This window comes from Schistocerca gregaria, chromosome 8 (genome assembly GCF_023897955.1).
Source record: "Schistocerca gregaria isolate iqSchGreg1 chromosome 8, iqSchGreg1.2, whole genome shotgun sequence".
NCBI lineage: Eukaryota > Metazoa > Arthropoda > Insecta > Orthoptera > Acrididae > Schistocerca > Schistocerca gregaria.
Genome location: NC_064927.1, coordinates 330,720,473 through 330,742,665, shown reverse-complemented (window position 1 = coordinate 330,742,665; position 22,193 = coordinate 330,720,473). Strand labels below are relative to the sequence as shown.

The 22,193-nt window shown below is 38.1% G+C and overlaps 1 protein-coding gene across 3 annotated transcripts in view; it reads left to right on the top strand.

Moving 5' to 3' along the window:
* The window catches only part of LOC126284385 (protein rhomboid-like), a 113,840-nt gene that overhangs the window by 65,084 nt on the left and 26,563 nt on the right, over nt 1–22,193 (top strand). For all 3 annotated transcript variants that reach the window (XR_007551475.1, XM_049983271.1, XM_049983272.1), the window contains 2 exons: nt 10,597–10,810; nt 18,840–18,953. Coding sequence is in view for 2 of the 3 variants with exons in the window: in XM_049983271.1 (XP_049839228.1) it covers nt 10,597–10,810; nt 18,840–18,953 (328 nt within the window). In the remaining variant the exon portion in view is untranslated. The remainder of the gene's footprint in view (nt 1–10,596; nt 10,811–18,839; nt 18,954–22,193) is intronic.

Below are 22,193 nucleotides of genomic sequence, written 5' to 3'. Positions count from 1 at the left end.
CAACAATTTGCAGAGTAAACTAAGTGCCTGGTGGTCACACTAAACTTTGATATGTTTACCACAGATGTAATAATTAAATTTCCTAAAAGACCACACAACGGCTAATGCCTCTAACTCTGTAGTGGTGTAGTGGAGTCAGGACTCGACTTGCAAAACTGATGACTTTGTACATTATCTTACGTTCTGTGCTATCATCCTGAAAGGGGCATGCACCTTAACTGGAGCAGGAAGCATCAGTTGCTATGCAGAAATCTTTGGTCATGTCAGGGTGATGCAGGATGTTCACTGATATCAAACTTGTTGATATTATCGAACACCTGCTGGACTTTGCTCGACCAATGTCAAACCACATTCCTTTCCAGTAAATTTAAAATATCAGGATCATTCATTGACTGATTGGTTATAAAAAGGCGAAAAAATGACGCAAGTCCAAGGAAAGATTTAAGTTGCTTTTTAGTGGCAGGTGCTGGGAATTTGCAAATTGCATTGATCTTTTCTGTATCAGGTAATATGCCTGTGGTAGAAATGATGTGTCCAGGAAATTTTAATTCATGTCTAGCAAACTTCAGTTTCTCTAAGATGGCTGTTATGCCAAACTTACTAATCAGAGAACTTCTTGAACACCCTATCTAGCACATCCAATTGCTCATGCCACATGGGCATTGTGACTAGCAAATAATTCACATACAGTGTTACTTGATCCAACAATTCTGGTCCCAGGAACATATCCAGGATGGAGATAAACACTGTAGTGCTTACATTGAGGCCAAAGGGCAAAACCCTAAATTGGTAGGACCTGCTAGCAAAGATGAAAGCAGTATACTTTCTATATTCTTCTCCTAACTGCACTTGCCAGTACGAGCAGCACATGTTGAGTGATGACAAGTACTGTACCCCAAGAAATTTCTATGGTTGTTCCTCTAAACTCACTGTCACTTGTTGATTGGCCTCGCATCTAGGTAAAGGTGCACTCTTCCACCTACTTTGCCCACTGCTAAGAGATGGCTGCTATAGGGGGAAAAAGTTGATTTGGTGATGCGCCACTAAATCATCTTATTAAGCTCCTGTCTGACTGCCTCGTTCTTAGATCACAGGACAGAGTAGACTGCATGTGCAAAGGTCTTATGGGGGTATATGTCCATCCAGTATTTGTATTCTTTTAGGACACCAGCCCTTTTGGAAAAGACCTGAATGTATGTCTTCAGAAGTAAACTTAAATCTTGTCTTTGTTCATCTGACAAAGACATTGCTTTCTCAGACTTACTCTGAATGGTGATAGAGTTTACATCATACTACTGGCTATCCTGTTTATCAAGTGTGAAGCTATGATACCTATGATGGTCTTGCACCCATAGCATCCTTCTGTTTATGATTTTCACTTCAATACCATCACACAGTCTGGTATACCAACCTTTCATTTTAATCAAGTTCAGAATTTTTAATTCTCCTTTAATCCTCAAATGACATTGACCATGGGGAAGGTCGATAGCTACGTTCCTATCCTGCATATACTCAGTGCCTATGAGACAGAATACTCTCATATGAGGAATGTGCATCTATCACCTCCGCTCTCATATTTAATATCTACATGTGTCTGTTTCATAACTTGGCCTCCGGAGCAAATAGCAGTGGATACCACACAATTCTGACCCAGTAACATCAATACTTTTCATTGCTGATTGATCATGTGGAAAAAAATTCCTTCAATAACATTCGAACTTGCACCAGTATCAAAAATGAACATTGTAGGAATACCTCCTACTATGGCTTGCACAGAAGCCTGTACAAATTCACAATTCTGTTCAGAAATTGTTCCATTATCTGTAAACAATTCCTGCCTCATGTCCTGGTTGTCATTGTACTGGAGCACATGCACATGCTCTAGCACAGTTCTTCCCCCATTCTGTCCCACGGCTGCCATCAGGGATTGTGACAGCTGCACTTAGTTTGTCGATGGCATCGTAGTTGGGGTAGGCACCGCTGCCACCTCTACTATGCGCACTTATTGCCTGTCAGCGCAGTCATCATTTCGATTCTGAGCATTTGCATTAGATGTATTTCCTTGGCTCTGGTAATTATGGTTCTGATTGTTGTTATTGTTTATATAACCACTGCAGTCATTTGTTATGGTACCGAGGGTGGTATTTGTTGTTATTCTTGTGCATTCTTTGCGCATACAATTGTTTTTGTTGACCATTTCCATTATCATCACCACTTGTTGATGCACTGGCATGTGATGCACTGCAATTATGGTGTGAGCCAACATTGTTATGATGATTGCTGCCATGTCCGTTATGCCTATCATTCTGAGTTTCTTGGTACTAGTTGCTATTTTTCACATCCTCTTGTATCAAATAGATACTGTACAGTACCAAAAGAAAATTTTCTGTGTCCTTGTCCAGATAAATAATTAATTTTTCTCGGATGTTGGGTGGCAATTTTGCCTTTAACAGCCAGAGCACATCTTTCTGTGCCACCGGCTTGTCGCAATACCAAGTGAGATTGATGAATTACTCAAAATACCAGTGTAGCCCTCCTAGTTTTGGGTTATACTGTTTCGACGAAAAGACCTCTTTTCCTAATCTCGCTTGTACTCCTGACAACCAATATTTTGACAGGAATGCATTTTCAAATTGACTATATGTATCATAATTCTTGATAGCTTCTGCTGCCCACAAGGCTTCATTACCTTACGCCTTCATCCATTAAAATACTCATCAAAGCATTTTCTGCCCCATCACTCTCAGTGATTGTTGTATCTAGGGGTTCTCTCTCTGATACTGTTCATAAATTTATCCTGCAATTCCTGGATCATATTCATACCTATCATACATGTGTATGTCAAGCTGCGGTATCCTGTGTCATTGTTGTAGTAATGTTACCACAACACAATGAATGTTCTGGATTTGTCTTGTGATTTCTCTGTGGCACTTTGGTATTTCATTCGTCAGAACTGCTTAAGCTGCTCTATCTTGATGGCTATTATTTTCTTAGTTTTAATTAATTCTGTAGCTTCTTCTCTGTTAGTGCTGGCAACCACACTCTTTATTTCGGATTTAATTCAGTCACGTGTCATTTTGTCCTTTTCTCTCAACCAGTGATGGAATTCTTTATTTATAGTCTCACTTTGTTCAGCTATTTTAGCCATAGCAGGTGCATCTGGTTTGAGAGATAAACCACTTACTACCTGTGCTAATAGAGCAATGGACTCTTCCATTTTCTTTTGTGCCATTTGCACTGACTCTATTGCCTCTTCAATGGTTTTCTGTGCAGTTTTCACAGCACTGATGTCACCCATTAATTTAGTTACTGTTTTGGCCAGGTCTTTAGAGACATTTTGCATTGCTGAGACTTCTTTCGTAATAGTTTTGAAGCCAGCAATCAATTTCGCTGCTAGTGCTTCATCGTATTCTCTTTCTTTCACCACTTCCATTTCATCACATTACCTGTTTTGTTTCATGATTTGCTTAATGAGCTCTTAATCACATTCTCTTTCCCTAGCAGCTTGCGCTTTTTCATGTTCTCTTTCTTTTGTAGCTTGCACTTCATGGCATTTGTTCATCATGTGTGCAGTTCTGTCTAATAAAGCAGCTAAGGTGTCTCAGTGGGTGCCGGGCTTTGTTTGGTACCCTCTGCAGATGAGACTGCTCAGTTACACCAACTACTGTATTGTCTGGCTCAGTTTCAATTGCTGTTGAGTCAGTGGCAACATTGGTAATATCTTCATTGGTAGTTTCTTGTACAGGGTCCATGTTCGTGAATTTAGCAATTTTGGTCATTTTACAAACAACTATGCCTAAAGAGGGTACCCTCCTTCCATCTAACCTGAGTAACTATACAAAACTTTATAGGCATAACAATGAAATTACCTAACTGGCAGAATAACAAGATAACTTTAAAATAACACATGCAAATTTACTTGTAGCTGGTGTGCGGCTTAGCGATCGCTCTAATTCTACACTTCAGTGCAACAATAGCTACACTATTCCACACTAAGAGTGCAATGAAATGATTCTACTGACCATGAAATGATGTGACTATGCATCACAAAACTATTGCAATATACTGTGATAGCAACATGCAAGTGACTGTATCTTTTATACAGAACTGCAGCATGGATTGGAGGTGAAGCTCATCATCTATGACAGGAATCTATTTTACACTTCAACATCTATTTCCTCAGTACTCCACCACTGCAGTTGGTTCATGAAAAATAAAACAAACAAAAGATTAGTACATTCATGAATTTTAGTTCTGGCCCTATGGTGGGTGCTAGTTAAATTATTATTTTCAAAAAAGAAATTTTTCCCTATTTTGTGTGGCACTCTTTAGTGGTAATTGAAAAATAAATTTTGATAAGAGGAAATTAACTGCACTGCTGTTAATTAATAGAAGTAGCCAACTAAAAAAATGAGAAGTTTAAATTACCACTAAGAGAGAAAAAATTAATAATACAAGATTTTGTCTAACCTGCATTGATAACGAGGAGTGGGCTGACTATGCACATCATTTGTTGGCCATATGCTGTTCATTAGTATTACATGTTATGCACATAAGTGTTGCCCAGAAACTGTATTTATAGATCAGCTTAACAGATATACTACAAATTCAAACAGCAATGATGTTCAACAGCAGCCAGCAAATGATATGTCGGCAGTCTTGCAGTTCTCCTAGCTGAAACATAGAAAAGTTGGCATGCAAGGTTAATGTTGTTGAAGTGAAGAATTGGTAAATAATAACAACTACTGATATATTGATGATACTTTTACATAGATAACTACTTTACACACTTTGAAAATATTTTTCAAGTACAAAATTATTTGAGAGAGCAATCATTAAGAGAGAGAGAGAGATATCAAGAGAGAGTGAGCCAGAGGTCACTCCATGTTTATGTACAAGTAGACAATTGAAGGCAACTTTACTGTCATTTTTCCTCAGTCTCTTCCTGTTCTGGAAGCTTCTTGCATGGAAAAATGTTCGAGAGACTTTGCTGTGCTCCTATTCAGGGCAGCTGATTGCATAAAATTTGATTGTTGATGCCTGTTGCACTGCATCTGATGGATGAATTGCAACTGAAAAATATAATTGCTCTTTCACATTTAAGAATTAATTACAATTTTACATTACAAGGCAATTTAAAGACAATACATGGACTTAATACAAAAATACAGTGGTTCTTATGTAGGTTTACATAAATTAGTGTATTTTTGGGGCTTAAATTTATTTACACATAAAAAGTAATGTTTCAGTAATTTAGTTTGTTCAGAATAATAAATGTCACCCAGAACTTATCTTCATTTTGTTGCTTTGCTGCAGTTGATGTTACATGTAAGTTTCTTAAGTGATAATGGCCAGAAGACACCATGCTTCTCAAATGATATCAAAAGTCAGTTATTATCAACAGGGGTACAATTTATTAAGTCATGGAGTGCTGCTCAAGGTGTTACATTGTTCTAGGCCTCCGAGATGATTCCGTCTCAGTCTTTTATACTCTTGCTAACAATTGATGTAATATTGCGTATATTAAATTCTGTAATTAAAATGACAGAAGTTGTTGATAATCACAAGAAATGTTATCATCCAGTGGGTAAGACTGAAATTCAAGAAATGTTATGCAAAGACAAAGGCATCTGATGTTTTCATGGAAAAAAAATAAGTGAAATGATACAAATAAACAATGCTGATTGCATTTTTGTTAATTACACTGAAACAAAATTATCCGAAGTGTTCCTAAGATGTTTTCTGTTTCAGATACGAGTACATTATTTTTTAGTGTTAACAAAATTCAATATATAATAAAGCAGCCAAAATGAACACTTTGTTTACATTGTTAATCTGGTTTCATTTTGTGAATTACATTAATTACAAGGTAGTTAGATGTTGTTATCTTATCCAGTAGCATAGCAAGCTGACAGTATGATACACAGAGTTGTTACAGGTTTCAAATATTATAATTACAACATATTTGGTATCTCTTTTGTAACTCAATTTTTTGCAAATGAAAAATCCTAATTGCAATTAAATGAACTGACAATACATGTTACTGCCATTGGATGAAAGTAATATTAGTGAGTACTTGGGTATGAAATTGTTGAAAATTATGTTACAAAGTTCAAAAGGCAAAATCACTTAAATGAGACCTAATTATTGATGTAATAGTTAATCATTCAATGCAAGTTAGCTTCGAAATGGTATGAAAAATGAGCTATTACATTTCAGTCCTCTACTGTGACTTCAACAGAGGCACACTGCTATCATATACATATCTTATAACTTGCACATTAATATTTTATGTGCCTCTGGCAAGTGTGCCTTGTTCTGAACTTTGGACATTTTTTCCTTTTCTGACCATAAATACATAATGGTAGTGACAGGCATTGCAGTGTGTACAGAGGATGAAAATATATTGAATGCAGGCTTGTATAACACATGTGACACTGTGGTTTATGCAGTGTTGTACACCCACACGGATTCAGAAATGTATTAGGAAATCTCACTGGCTATAATAATTTTTCACTCAAGTTATAAATTCTATTACATCTTTCAGAATGGATCTTTCACTGTGTAGTTGAGTGTGTACTGTTTTAAAATTTATTCACAGATTAAAAATGTTTGTCAGACTGGGGTTTGAACTCAGAACATTACCTTGTTATGTACTATCGAGACATAACTTGGAGCATCCCCTCATAACTTCCCTTTTTCTTTCCAAATTTCACAGAAGCTCTCCTGTATAATTTGCTGACCAGCATTCCTGGGAAAAAAAGAAGAGTGCAGAACCCCAGCCTAGAGTTTGTGTGTAGAATGACTCTGTCATTCTCTGGTGGAGTGTGTGTTGTTTTGAACCTCTCTAACAGAGTGAAACTGCATGCCAAATTGGGATCAAAACCCGGAACAGCAGTTTCTCAGGCAATGTTCATAATGACTGAGATGTTCAGACAAGACACAACCTGCCCTCAACTCTTTTTTAAGTTATCAATATATTGGCAGGTTTGGTGCTCTCCTTGACATCTATCTGTATTGTGCTAGGCCTTTCAAATACTATAGATCTATTACACTTTCATCCATGCTATTCTGTTCTGCATATTCCCATCATTGTCTGATCATACAATTTTACATGTCTGACATCCATCCAACATGAAATTAACTGTTCCTGGATTGTGTTTTTTGAATAACATGATATAGCACCACATCTTGCATACTTCCTATTTCTTTTTCTCTGTTTTTTCTTCCATAAGATGCTATCTTCTAGACACAGAATTTCATGTATTTCTTCTTTAATATTTCATGAATTTCTTCTTTAATGCTCTGAAATAATTTTTCAGGAATCCACTACATCTACACCTAAATTTACATCCATACTCTGAAAAACATTTTGAGCCTCCTGTTGTAGAAGATACACTACTGGTCATTAAAATTGCTATACCACGAAGATGACATGCTACACACATGAAATTTAACTGACAGAAAGAAGATGCTGTGATATGCTAATGATTAGCTTTTCAGAGCATTCACACAAGGTTGGCCCCAGTGGCGACACCTACAGTGTGTTGACATGAGGAAAGTTTCCAACTGATTTCTCATACACAAACAGCTGTTGACTGGTGTTGCCTGGTAAAATGTTGTTGTGATGCATAACATCACATTTCCGACTTTGATGAAGGTCAGATTGTAGCAAAACATGACTGGTTTATGGTATCGAGATATTGCTGCTCGCGTTGGTCGAGATCCAATGACTGTTAACAGAATATGGAATCGGTGGGTTCAGGAGGGTAATACAGAATGCCATGCTGGATCCCAACAGCCTCGTATCACTAGCAGTTGAGATGTCAGGCATCTTATCGGCATGGCTGAAATGGATCATGCAGCCACATCTCAATCGCTGATCCAACAGATGGGGACATTTGCAAGACAATAATCATCTGCATGAACAGTTCGACGATGTTTGCAGCAGCATGGACTATCAGCTCTGAGACCATGGCTACAGTTATGCTTGACACTGCATCACAGACAGGAGTGCCTGTGATGGTGTACTCAACGTGAACCTGGGCACACAAATGGCAAAACGTCATTTTTTGGATGAAACCAGGTTCTGCTTAGAGCATCACGATGGTCACATCCGTGTTTGGCGACATCATGGTGAACGCACATTGGAAGCGTGTATTTGTCATCGCCATACTGGCATATAACCTGGCATGATGGTATGAGGTGCCATTGGTTACACTTCTTGGTCACCTCTTGTTTGCATTGATGGCACCTTGAACAGTGGACGTTAGATTTCAGTTGTGTTACGACCCCTGGCTCTACCCTTCATTCGATCCCTGCAAAACCCTACATTTCAGTAGGATAATGCATGACCACATGTTGTAGATCCTGTACAGGACTTTCTGGATACAGAGAATATTCTTCAGATCTCTCACCAATTGAAAATGTCTGGTCAATGCTGGCCAAGCAACTGGCTTGTCACAATACGCCACTCACTACTCTTGATGAACTGTGGTATCATGTTGAAGCTGCATGGGCAGCTGTACCTGTACAAGCCATCTAAGCTCTGTTTGACTCAATGCCCAGGGTTATCAAGGCCGTTATTACGGCCAGAGGTAGTTGTTCTGGGTACTGATTTCTCAGGATCTATGCAGCCAAATTGCGTGAAAATGTAATCACATGTCAGTTCTAGTACAATATATATGTCCAATGAACACCCGTTTATCATCTGCATTTCTTCTTGATGTAACAGTTTTAATGGCCAGTAGTGTATTAGGGCTTCATCCTGTTCCATTCATATATGGAGCACAGGAAGATTGTTTAAACGCATCTGTGCATACTGTACCTAGTCTATCTGTCTAATATGTTTATCATGATCCTGTTGGTCTAATCTATTTAATACTGTTCTTGCAGTCCATATGAGAGTGTTATGTAGGGGTCTGTAATATGTTCCTTGATACATGACTTAACCTTGGTTCTATAAACTTTCTAAGTAGGTTTTGCATCTGCATTCAACAGCCTGCCAATTCAGTTATTTCAGCATCTTCATGACACTCTCCCATGAATCAAAGAAACCTTAAACCATTTGTGTTGCCCTTCTTTATACCTGTTCAGTATACCCTGTTACTCCTATTTGGTATGGATCCCGCACACTTCAGCAATATTCTAGGGTGAGTCACACAAATTTTTTGTAAGTAATCTCTTTTGTAACTGACTGCATCCCTAGTATTCCAGCTACAAATGAGCTTATGTGATTATTTCATTTCATATCCCTCGAAATTGTTGCACATAGGTATTCCTATGAGTTGACTGATACCAATTGTGACCCATTGATATTATAATGATGGGATTGTATGTGAAGTGCATAATTGTATGTTTCACAACAATCTTTGCACTGCTTTGAAATCTTATCAAGGTCTGAATATTTTTGCAGCTTCCCTCAGATAATATGTCATCATAGGTAACCACATCATTTGCAAAATGAAATTATAATGAAATCCAGACCTTTAGCTGCTTACAGGCATTGATAAATATCAATGGGGACAGTTGAAAAATGTGTGCCCTTGTTGTTATTTATCAACACCTGTAAGCAGCTAAAGTTCTGGATTTCATTATAATTTTATACTTTGAGAGCTGCAAGATTACCAGTAGTATCTGTACAGATACCAGCTTCATATTAATTTACAAAAACCTGAGGTTGCAATTAATTACAGAATACTGGATAGCAAAATATTATTCTGTGTAGAGAGAAACTTTTGACACTGTAACTACAACATAAACCAAAGGAAGGGCGTACAATTTAAAGCAGGTAAAATAACGAAAAATATAATTAAAACCACATGTTTTCATGCACACAGAAATTGCACAATTTACTTAGTGGCCATCTTTCTCAAAGATGTGATTATGTAACAGTAGTTATACTAATAACTGCATTATAGAGTCTTGAAAATGCCACCCACAAAACATGTGGGATGATACTTACATATTTCTACATATCACAGCAGAACCTTCTGTATATTCAAATAGGAACTGTGTGTCAATGCACATGCAGAATCCACTGGTGATTTGGGTGTAAATGATGAACTTTTTGGCGTGGAAGGGATGAGAGCTATTAAAATTGATGGGTTTGGTGGAGAAATGTTTAATATATTAGTAAGATATCAAAAACTGCAATTATTCCGCAAAATATATTAATCACAGAAAACCTTTATGTGCCACAGTAGAATACTATTCATGTGTGTGGGGTCCACATCAGGTATGGCTAAAAGGAGACATCAACTCTATGGCCAGTCAGAAAAAAAAGGAAGAAGAAGAAGAAGAAGAAGAAGAAGAAAGCATGAACTTGCCTTGCTAGAGAATGTAGTGAAATTGCCGAGAAATCTCATACATCAGACACTTGAATAAAGACATGTAATGTCTCTATAAATATTATATACATATTACCAACAACATGTTTTCAGTAACCTATGTATTACTCTCTAAATGCCATTACACTTTCTTCAACAAGCAGTTCTCATCACTGCATTCCATTTTCTTACAATTTTAATTTGTATTTCATGATACATTAAGCTTTCTGTTTCCCCTTTGTCTCAGATAAGTTTTTGTTTTCCACAGGACAACACACCTAATTGTTAATGTCGTAGTGCAGCTTCTGCTGGGTGTCCCCCTTGAAATGGTCCATGGAAGGCGACGGATGCTGGCAGTATATGCATCTGGAGTCATATTTGGTGCCCTACTCACATCTGTTTTTGATCCAGTAGTTTTCCTTGCAGGTGCATCTGGAGGTGTCTATGCTCTTCTGTTTGCTCATATAGCTGCTATTTTCTTGGTAAGCAACTCTTTAAAGATTTTAGCAGGTTATTGTATATGTGAGTGTTTTTCTTGAAATGGTGAGACTGTGATAAAGTGCATATAGTTTTCTCTGTGACATATAATGAATTATTCTGTTTGTGAGAATTATGTGATATGTTTGTGCAATGATTCATGTTTATTGTTCCACGCTGATTATTCAGAAGTACTTAAATTGATCTACATGTTTGGATTATTTGCCTCTGCAGCTGAGAGGATTTACTATCTTACTGCTACACAGAGGATCCAGAGTTTTTTCTGGGTTTTGTTCCTTGGTGGAAGAACTGGAACAGCATATACTCAGACTTCTGTTGACAACTGAGGACCTACTCAGAGGAGAAGTAGTGGCTCCACTTGGACAGCTGATTTTGACAGCCATGAGAGTGACGTACTGATCACAGGACCCTTGAAGACCATCACTTAATGGGGGCCTAAGCAAAAGACTAGCCAGTTTCCTAAAATTTCATGATTAAAGAGTTAAGTTTAATGTGTTTCACAATTCCAAATTGTTAATTTGTCAGGCACAGATAATAAATTTAAAATTGCCCATGGCTGAAAAATGAGGAATTTGTACAAGGGATTGCTGGATACTTGTCCTGACACAACTTAATGGATTTTGTCAGGATGACCATAGTGATAACTAAACTGACAATCCTCAGGAGAAAGGGATTATATTAAGCTATGTTAGTGTGCAGAAGTATGTATTCATCAATGCTGCAGCTTCCATTAAACTTTTCCATGAGAAAAATGAAATAGGTGTCATAAAAATGAAATACCATACTATTGAAACGTTTACCAGTAGTCCTATAGAAAAGTAACAGATATCTAAACTGGGAAAAGGAAGAAAGAATTTGTGTTATTGGAGCATATACAAAGCATCTTAATTTTGATTATTTCATTGTACTCACTGAACCTAGTGCAGATAAATTAATAAGCAACAAATGGGACAACTCAATAGAATAAATCTAAAAGTAAGACTGAAAACCATTTATAATAATCAACACTTCAAAAAAATATTAAAATTTGAACAAAATCTTTTTTAGGAATGGGGCTGCATCAGTTTGAAAGTAAAACAACTATTAAAAGCAATGTTTCAGCTGTCTTTGTAGCTGTACTCTTCAATTTACTCACCCTGAAGAGGTCTGCTGCTAAGATAGCTGAACAGATTGTGTTAATAATGGAACTTTCTGACTGATTAGATTGTGATCCAGATCAGAAATCGAATCTGGAACCTTTGCCTTGTCTCAACTATGTGGGTACCATACTTCACTAACACATACTGAATAACATACAAGACAGCAGTTCTAATAATTCATAAGACCACAAAGGAAATATTTTAAATTTCATTGTACAGCTAGGATTGGGGAGTACTAAAAACTTAGTAGAAATAACTGGTAAATGATTGTGTGTGGAAAGTTCAGTACAGATTTGTCCATGGCTTGAGGGTAGAGCTTAGTGTTGCTGCCTCTTGATCTTGGAGCTCCAGGTTTGCTTCTCAGCCAAGTTGTAGATTTTCTACACTTGGGGACGGGGTGGTTGTATTGTAAAATGTAAACTCTCACGGCCCAAAATGTCACAATTAATAAAATGTTCTCTGCTACTATGCCGTGGTTGAATGGATTTCACTTTAAAGCCTGAAGTTTTGTTGCCATTTGTGGAGGATATTTTTCAAGGGGGATCGTAGCTTTGTTGAATGTGCAATGCACACCCTGGCTCACTACTGACTACAGCAAAATTCCTCTTCTGTGAGCTTCCGTGCAGTGGCATGATGTCACTTGTTTTGAATACATGAGCACAATTGGCCATTGTCACTGTTGCTATCATTACATGGTGGAAGAGCGGTACAGCTGAATTGGATTTTTCCTCCCAATGTTGCAGAACTGTTTAAATATTGTCTCACAACTACATATTTCAAATTGAATGAAGAGTTCTATGAACAACCAGATGGTGTCGCTATGAGGTCCCCTTTAAGCCCAGTTACAATGAACTTCTTTATGGAAAAATTCGAGGAGCAGGCACTGGAAACTGTGAACAATAAACCAAATATCTGGTTTTGTTCTGTAGCAGTATAGTGAGGAGGAACTGAATTGTTTTCACAAACATCTGAGCAGAATCAATCCAAAGATTCAGTTTACCAAGGAGGAGGTGGAGGCAGATAGAAGAGTAAATTTTCTTGATGTACTAGTTTTCAAGAAAGAAGATGGTAGCTTGGGCCACATGGTTTACCAGAAACCCATTCTCATGGACCGTTACCTACACCATCCACAACAAAAGCGAGACATCATGAAAATGTTGGCAGATAGATCAAGGAAAATCTGAAAACCAGAGCTGCTTGATGTAGAATTAAAATATCTCACCAATGCATTGCTCAAGAATGGTTATTCGTTCACTGAGGTGAAAAGAGCATTAAGGTGTCATGCCCCTGCACGGGCTGCATTTTTAGCATTATCTTCACCCTCATAGTGCACCTGATCTATAAATGAGAGATAGCTCAAAAGTCTTATACACAATTAGGGCCATTAGTCAAAGCATTTCCCAAAACATCATTGAGATATTTGTTATATTTTGGTACTGACAACAATATTTATAATCGTATAAACAACAGAACACTATTTCATTGCAGTACTGTTTCCTTTGGAACCACTGACTGCACAGCTTGGAAAAAGAATCAAGAGTACAGACAATATTCACATAAGAATCTTATGCCTCCAATTCCCTTCCCTGATGCTGATCCGTGAAAAAGACAAGTGATTTATTTTATTACAACAAAAGTATTTAAAAATGAAGCTCAAATATCACTGATATCTTCATCATGTTATATATTTTTCAGGAAATATTAGGGAAGGGAGGTAGAGGAGGTCATTCTAAGTATCTGTGCCAATTTTTGTGAGTTTAACTTCAGCCATTTAGGAAAAAAATGTACTTGAATGATGAAAAGTCAAGTTTTTGGTAAATCATAAAAGAAGATTTACAGATTTATTAACTTACCACTATACTTGTTTAAAGCATTCCAGCTGCCAACTCCAGTTGTTCTCCTGTTTCCTTATCTTCCATACTCTTTCTCTTCATTCGTTTCTTTATCCTTGACTCCTTGGTAGCAGCTTCTGCAGCTGTCTCTGCTTTGGTTACCGGCTGCTTATCAATAGTAGTTATACCTGAGGCCATATTCCACCCCATCCAGATGTTCGACATTGATCCTTGAAATTATGCCATCATTGAATGTCATTATTGCATCCATTACACCAATCTATATCTACATCTACATACATACTCCGCAATCCACCATACAGTGCGTGGCGGAGGATACCTCGTACCACAACTAGCGTCTTCTCTCCCTGTTCCACTCCCAAACAGAACAAGGGAAAAATGACTGCCTATATGCCTCTGTACAAGACCTAATCTCTCTTATCTTATCTTTGTGGTCTTTCCGCAAAATGTAAGTTGGCAGCAGTAAAATTGTACTGCAGTCAGCCTCCAATGCTGGTTCTCTATATTTCCTCAGTAGCGATTCATGAAAAGAATGCCTCCTTTCCTCCAGAAACTCCCACCCGAGTTCCTGAAGCATTTCCGCAACACTCGGGTGATGAGCAAACCTACCAGTAACAAATCTAGCAGCCCGCCTCTGAATTACTTCTATGTCCTCCCTCAATCTGACCTGATAGTGATCCCAAATGCTCAAGCAGTACTCAAGAATAGGTCATATTAATGTTTTATAAGTGATCTCCTTTACAGATGAACCACATATTCCCAAAATTCTACCAATGAACTGAAGATGACTATCTGCCTTCCCCACAACTGCCATTACATGTTTGTCCCACTTCATATTACTCTGCAATGTTACGCCCAAATATTTAATCAACTTGATTGTGACAAGTGCTACACTACTAATGGAGTATTCAAACATTACAGGATTCTTTTTCCTATTCATCTGCATTAATTTACATTTATCTATATTTAGAGTTAGCTGCCATTCTGTACACCAATCACAAATCCTGTCCGTCATCTTGTATCCTCCTACAGTCACTCAACGATGACACCTTCCTGTAGACCACAGCATCTTCAGCAAACAGCTGCACATTGCTATCCACCCTATCCAAAAGATCATTTATGTAGATAGAAAACAACAGCAGACCTACCACACTTCCCTGGGGCACTCCAGATGATACCCTGACCTCCGATGAACACTCACCATCGAGGACAACGTACTGGGTTCTATTACTTAAGAAGTCTTTGAGCCACTCACATACTTGGGAACCATTCCCATATGCTCATACCTTAGATAGGAGCCTGCAGTGAGGCACCAAGTTAATTGCTTTCCAGAAGTCAAGGAATATGGCATCCGTTTCATACCCTTCATCCATGGTTCGCAAGATATCATGTAAAAAAAGGGCGAGTTACATTTCGCAGGAGCGATGCTTTCTAAAGTCGTGCTGATACATGGACAGCAACTTCTCTGTCTCAAGGAAATTCATTATATTCAGACTGAGAATATGTTCAAGAAGCCTGCAACAAACCGATGTTAAGGATATTGGTCTGTAATTTTGAGGATCCATCCTTCTACCCTTCTTATATACAGGCGTCACCTGCGCTTTTTTCCAGTCACTCGGGACTTTACATTGGGAAAGATATTTGCGATAAATGCAAGCTAAGTAAGGAGCCAATGCAGTAGAGTATTCTCCATAAAACTGGGTTGTAATCCCATCAGGGCCTGGCAATTTATTTATTTTCAACCCATTCAGCTGCTTCACAAGCCCAGGGATGTCTATCACTATGTCCTCCATCTGGGAATCTTTACGAGACTCAAACAGCGGTATGTTTGTATGATCCTCCTGCATGAAAGATTTCTCAAAAGCTAAATTTAAAATTTCAGCTTTCGTTTTGCTGTCTTCCATTGCCAGGCCAGACTGATCAGTGAGTGACTGGATGGAAGCCTTCGACCCATTTACCGATTTTACGTAAGACCAGAATTTACTTGGGCTTTCAGCAAGATCTTTTGCTAAGGTATGATGGTGGTAGTGGTTGAATGCTTTGCACATCGCTCTTTTTACTAACTTTTGCCTGTCCTCATCCTCCCAATCTTTCTTGTATCGTGAGTGCAACTGCCTTTGCTTCCAGAGCATTCTCCAAATTTCGCTGTTAAACCATCCATAACCCACTTTTTCAGCACATACTTGTCCAATGCGTGATTTACAATGTGTTCAAAATTTGCCCATAATTCTTCCACGTCCATCGTACCAGAAGTAAATGAAGTCAATTTATTTACTAATTGGGATGCTAAAAACTGCTATCTGCTCTTTCTAGTAAGAATAATCTCCTAGGCTTCTTGACTGACTTTTTGACTTTCATAACCATAGTCATAATGACAACATCATGATCACTAATCCCTGTCTCAACACTGACACCGTCGATGAGGTCTGGTCTGTTGGTGGCTACCAGATCTAAAATATTTCCATTACACATTGATTAGATTAGAGATTAGATTAGATTAATACTTGTTCCATAGATCATGAATACGACACTTCGTAATGATGTGGAACGTGTCAGGTTAAAAAAAGATGTCTGTACAAGATATTACATTACACAAAATATTGCATGACACTAAAGCTTAAGTTAGTTTCTTTTCCTCCCTTAATTTATATCTAAAAATTCAGACAATGAGTAGAAGGAGTTGACATCTAGAAATTCTTTTAATTTATTTTTAAATGTTGGTTGATTATCTGTCAGGCTTTTGATGCTGTTTGTTAGGTGACCAAAGACTTTTGTGGCAGAAAAATTTACCCCCTTCTGTGCCAAAGTCAGATTTAACCCTGCATAGTGAAGATCATCCTTTCTCCTGGTGTTATAGCTGTGCACACTGCTATTACTCTTGAACTGGGCTGTATTATTAACAACAAATTTCATAAGTGAATATATATACTGTGAGGATCCCTAGATCCTTAAATAGATGTCTGCAGGATGACCGTGGGTGGACTCCAGCAATTATTCTGATTACACGTTTTTGAGCAATGAATACTTTTCTACTCAACGATGAATTACCCCAGAATATGATACCATATGAAAGCATTGAATGAAAGTAGGCATAGTAAGCTAATTTACTGAGATTCTTATCACCAAAATTTGCAATAACCCTAATGGCATACGTAGCCGAACTCATACGTTTCAGCAGACAGTTGACTGTCGATTTAGCTGCTCAAGACAGTTTTAGGATAATGTGTTCAAAAATAATTCACATGATGGTTAGTCTGTACCACCTGTAATGAATCCATAGACATCCCACTCTATACTAGGTAGGTTGAAGTCGCCTCCGACAGATATAGCGTGATCCGTTTACTTCTGTAATACAGAATGTAGACATCCTTTGAATGAGTCTAGAACTGTCATGGTGGAACCTGGTGGCCAGTAATAACACCACACAATTAACTTTATTTCCTCTAGCCCTGTTAAATGTGTCCATATACCTTCACAATCACACTCTACTTCAACCTCAGTAGACACAATATTTTTATCAATTGCAATGAAGACACCACCTCCTATGGTGTCTAATCTGTCTTTCCGATACACATTCCAACCCTCACTAATTATTTCAGAACTTCCTATCTCAGGGTTCAGCCAGGTCTCAGTCCTAATTTGTGTGCCACATGCTTCCTGGAGGGCAGTAAATTCAGGAATTTCATTCCGAACACTCTGAAAATTTACTGCTAATACCTTGATAGCTGAAATGTCTTTACACTGAGCATGTCCTGATTTCTCTGCCTGTACGTCGACTGGTGAGTGTTCATCAGGACATCTTGCACTACTGCCTAGCCTAAAAAAACCTTGAGCACTGTCAGCCCAACAACTACAGCTATGGGTATTGTCTCCCATATGCAGCTGTTGAAGCTTTCATTTGCATTCTGAGAGAGACTATGCATACATCTCCTAAGTAGATTTATATTTTTCAGATCTGTATATATAGGTGGCATCCGGTAATGAACAGTTGGCATTACAAACTGGCTACATTTTGACCCTCTGAAAACTGACTACAATCTGCACAATGACAGTGCTGTTGCACGTCTATTTATACTTTTAGTAACAATCAGTAGTATTGTTTAAGATGCAAATTTAGAACATTACAATATAAAATTAATACACAGACATAAACTGTGGACAGAGTAATTTATGGAAATTACTTCCTGATTGGTATGCATAGGTAGTTTGTGAAATAAACAATTTAGAAATGTGAAACAAGATAATGTACAGAAATTAACAATGCAAATTACATTTGATTAATTTATAAACAAAATATAAGTGTGTCATTTTCCTAACATAAATTGGAGTTGCAAATTTAATTTGTTTTCATTTAATAGTAGCTATATAGTTCAGAATGATTGCTAGGGCTGAAAATCAGTATGTTTACTTTTATAATAAAGGATGGCACAATGTCTCTTTAGTTACAAACAATGTTGCAAGTATTTTACATTGCTGGCCTATTGTACTGAAAACTTTGATGAAACAATGTATACAATGTAAACAGAATGTGAGGAAAATACAAATACTAGTGAACATTGGTAGTCATTAAAGAATTCAGCTTCAATATTAACAAAAATATTCCTACTAATTACTGAGTGTGGATATTATGAATACTTGAATTTCATGTGGTCATGAGCTTTCTATTTGATTTCTAGTCAGAACTTCTTTGTTAACTAGTGTGTAGTCCACATAGTAATTATAACAACATAGTTGGTATCAAACTGCAATATTTGAATGTTTGACAATATTTTATACTCATATCTGACACTTAAATGGCTCCTCAGAGGATATTCTGGAACAGTATTTTAATGTATTAATTTTCATATTACTTCCTTGAAAAAAATATTATTTTATTGTGTTTTAATTTCAGTTTTATTTATTATTCTGTTTAATTTTTTTATGATGTAATAGACATTTCTTCTGATTAAGTTTCCATACATTGTTTCTTATTTTCAAGTTTCATTTTGACTAATAAATCATTTTTTATTTTTTTCTTCCAGAACTGGAGTGAGATGAAGTACAATACTTACCAAGTAATGATACTAACAATAATAATTTTATATGATTTCACTGTGGCAGTGTACTATAGGTATTACAATGCTGGAGATGACAAGGTATGTATACTGAATGAACCTACTTCTTTCCACATTATACAATATTAGTTTTTGCTAATTTTCTGTATTACAAATTTGTTACCCTGGCACAAAAAAACGTTGTCAGTGTAAAGTAGTTTTGCATGTGTATCACTGCATGAACAGTGGAAAGCAGCAATTTCACACAGCACAGATGCAGTACATATTGTGTTTGCATTTCAACATTTCAAAAATTTCTAAATGACAGAAGAATGGTAAAGAAAATTGAGGCTGTGTTAGAAGACAATCAGTTTGGCTTTAGAAAAGGTAAAGGTAACAGAGAGGCAATTCTGACATTGCAGTTTATAATGGAGGCACAAGTAATGAAAAATCAATACACATTCATAGGATTTGTTGATCTGGATAAAGTGTTCAACAATGTAAAATGCTGCAAGATGTTCGATGTTCTGAGAAAAATATGGGCAAGCTATGGGGAGAGATGGATAATATATGATTTGTACAAGAACCTAGAGGGAATAATAAGAGTGGATGACCAAGAATGAAGTGCTCGTATTAAAAAGAGTGTAAGACAGGTATGTTGTTTTTTGCCCTTACTGTTCAGTCTATATATCAAAGAAGTAATGATGGAAATAATAGAAAGGTTCAGGAGTTGGATTAAAATTCAAGGTGAAAGGATATCAGTGATACAATTCACTGATGACATTGCTATCCTGAGTGAAAGTGAAGAAGAATTACAAGATCTGCTGAGTGCAATGAACAATCTAATGAGTACAGAATATGGATTGAGAGTAAATCGAAGAAAGATGAAAGCAATGAGAAGTAGCAAAAATGAGAACAGTGAGAAACTTAACATAAGGACTGATGGTCATGAAACAGATGATGTTAAGAAATTCTACTGCCTAGGTAGCAAAATAACCAATGACAGATGGAGGAAGGAGGGCATAAAAAGAAGACTAGCACTGGCAAAAGGGGCATTCCTGGCCAAGAGAAGTCTATTAGTATTGAACATAGGCCTTAATTTGAGGAAGAAATTTCTGAGAATGTATATTTAGGCACAGCATTGTATGTAGTGAAACATGGATTGTAAGAAAACTGAAACAGAAGACAATCGAAGCATTTGAGATGTGGTGCTACGGACAAATATATAAAATTAGGTGGAATGTTAAGGTAAGGAATGAGGAGGTTCTGCACAGAATCAGAGAGAAAAGGAATGTATGGAAAACACTGATGAGGAGAAGGGACAGGATGTTAGGACATCTGTTAAGACATTGGGAAATGACTTCCATGGTACTAGAGGTAGCTGTAGAGAGCAAAAACTGTAGAGGAAGAAAGAGATTAGAATACATCCAACAAATAATTGAGGATCAAACAATGAAAAAGCCATGATGGAATATAACAATATTGAAAGTTTCTACCCACCATATAGAGGAGATGCTCAGTTGCAGATAGGCACAACAAAAAGACTTTCACAATTAAAGCTTAGGGACATTGACCTTCATTAACAAGGCAACTTCCTAAAGCCCATAAACATAACCACCCAGGATGCCCTATTGCTGCCAGTTACTGTGCCCCCACTGTGCTCTCGTAGACCAACACATTCAACCTTTTACATGGAACCTATCCTCCTATACCAACCAGTTTCTCCACTGACTCTCCACAGTTCCTGACCCTTTACCGCATGGTGCCCTAGTCATCAATATTGATGCCACCTCCTTGTACACTAACATTCCTAATGCCCATGGCCTTATTACTATTGAACACTACCTTTCCCAAAGCCCGATGGATTCCAAACCAACAACCTCCTTCCTAGTCACCATGACCAACTATAACCTCATCCACAATTACTTCTCCTTTGAAGGCATTACCTACAAACAATTCTGGGGTATGGCTATAGGCATCCACATGGCACCATCCTATCCCACCTATTCATGGGACATCTACAGGAATCCTTCCTAAAAACCCAGAATCCTAAACCCCTCACCTGGTTCAGATTCATGATGACATCTTTGCTGTTTGGATCAAAGGTGAGGACACCCTATCCAAATTCCTCCAGAACCTCAACAGCTTCTCCCCCCATTTGCTTCACCTGGTCCTACTCAACCCAACAAGCCACCTTCCTAGACCTTAACCTCCACCTCCAAGATGGCTATATCAGTACCTCTGTCCACATCAAACCTACTAACGACCAGCAATACCTCCACTTTGACAGCTGCCACCCATTCCATACCAAGAAGTCCCTTCCACACAGCCTAGCCCCCCACAGTCATCATATCTGCAATGATGAGCAGTCCCTCTTGAAATATACTGAGGGTCTCACTGAAGCCTTCTCTTATTGTAATTCTCCTCCCAACCTAGTACAAAAACAAATCTCCCGTGCCTTATCATTCCTGTCTCCCATCACCTCCCAGCCACAGAGGAGCATTCCCTCGTAGCTCAGTACCACCCAGGACTGGAGCGACTGAATTCCATTCTGTGCTAGGGTTTCGATTACCTCTCATTATGCCCTGAAATGAGAAATGTCCTGCCCCTATACTTCCCACCCCTCCCACAGTGGTATTCTGCCATCCACCAAACATACACAATACGCTCATCCATCGTTACACAATGCCTGCTCCCAATCTCTTACCTCATGGCTCATACCCCTATAATAGGCCTAGATGCAACACCTGTCCCATACATCCTACCACCACAATCCTACTACAGTACAGCCACTAACATCACCTATCCCATTAAAGGCAGGACTACCTGTGAAACTGGTCATCTGATCTACAAACGAAGCTGCAACCACTGTGCTGCATGTTATGTAGGCAGGACAACTAACAAGGTGTCTGTATACATGAATGACCACCAACAAACTGTGACTAAGAAACAAGTGGCCCACCCTGTTGCTGAACAAGCTGCCAAACATAATATCCTTCATTTCAATGATTGCTTCACAGCCTGTGCCATGTGGATCCTTCGCACTAACACAGCTTTTCTGAACTGCACAGGTGGGAACTTTCCCTGGAATACATCCTATGTTCCCATAACCCTCCTAGCCTCAATCTTCATTAGTCATTGTACTCACCCATCCAGCCCCTTCCTTGTTCCCATTCCAGCACTACAAAGCCATCATTTCACCACCACACCCAGTCTTTTTATTTCTCTCATTTTCCACTACTCCCCCTCCCCATCTCCCCCATACCCTCTGTCTAACCTGCAGCACTTCACTGGCTGCCACCCCCGCCATACAGCCCTCCTCCTCCTATCCAACCCAGCCGC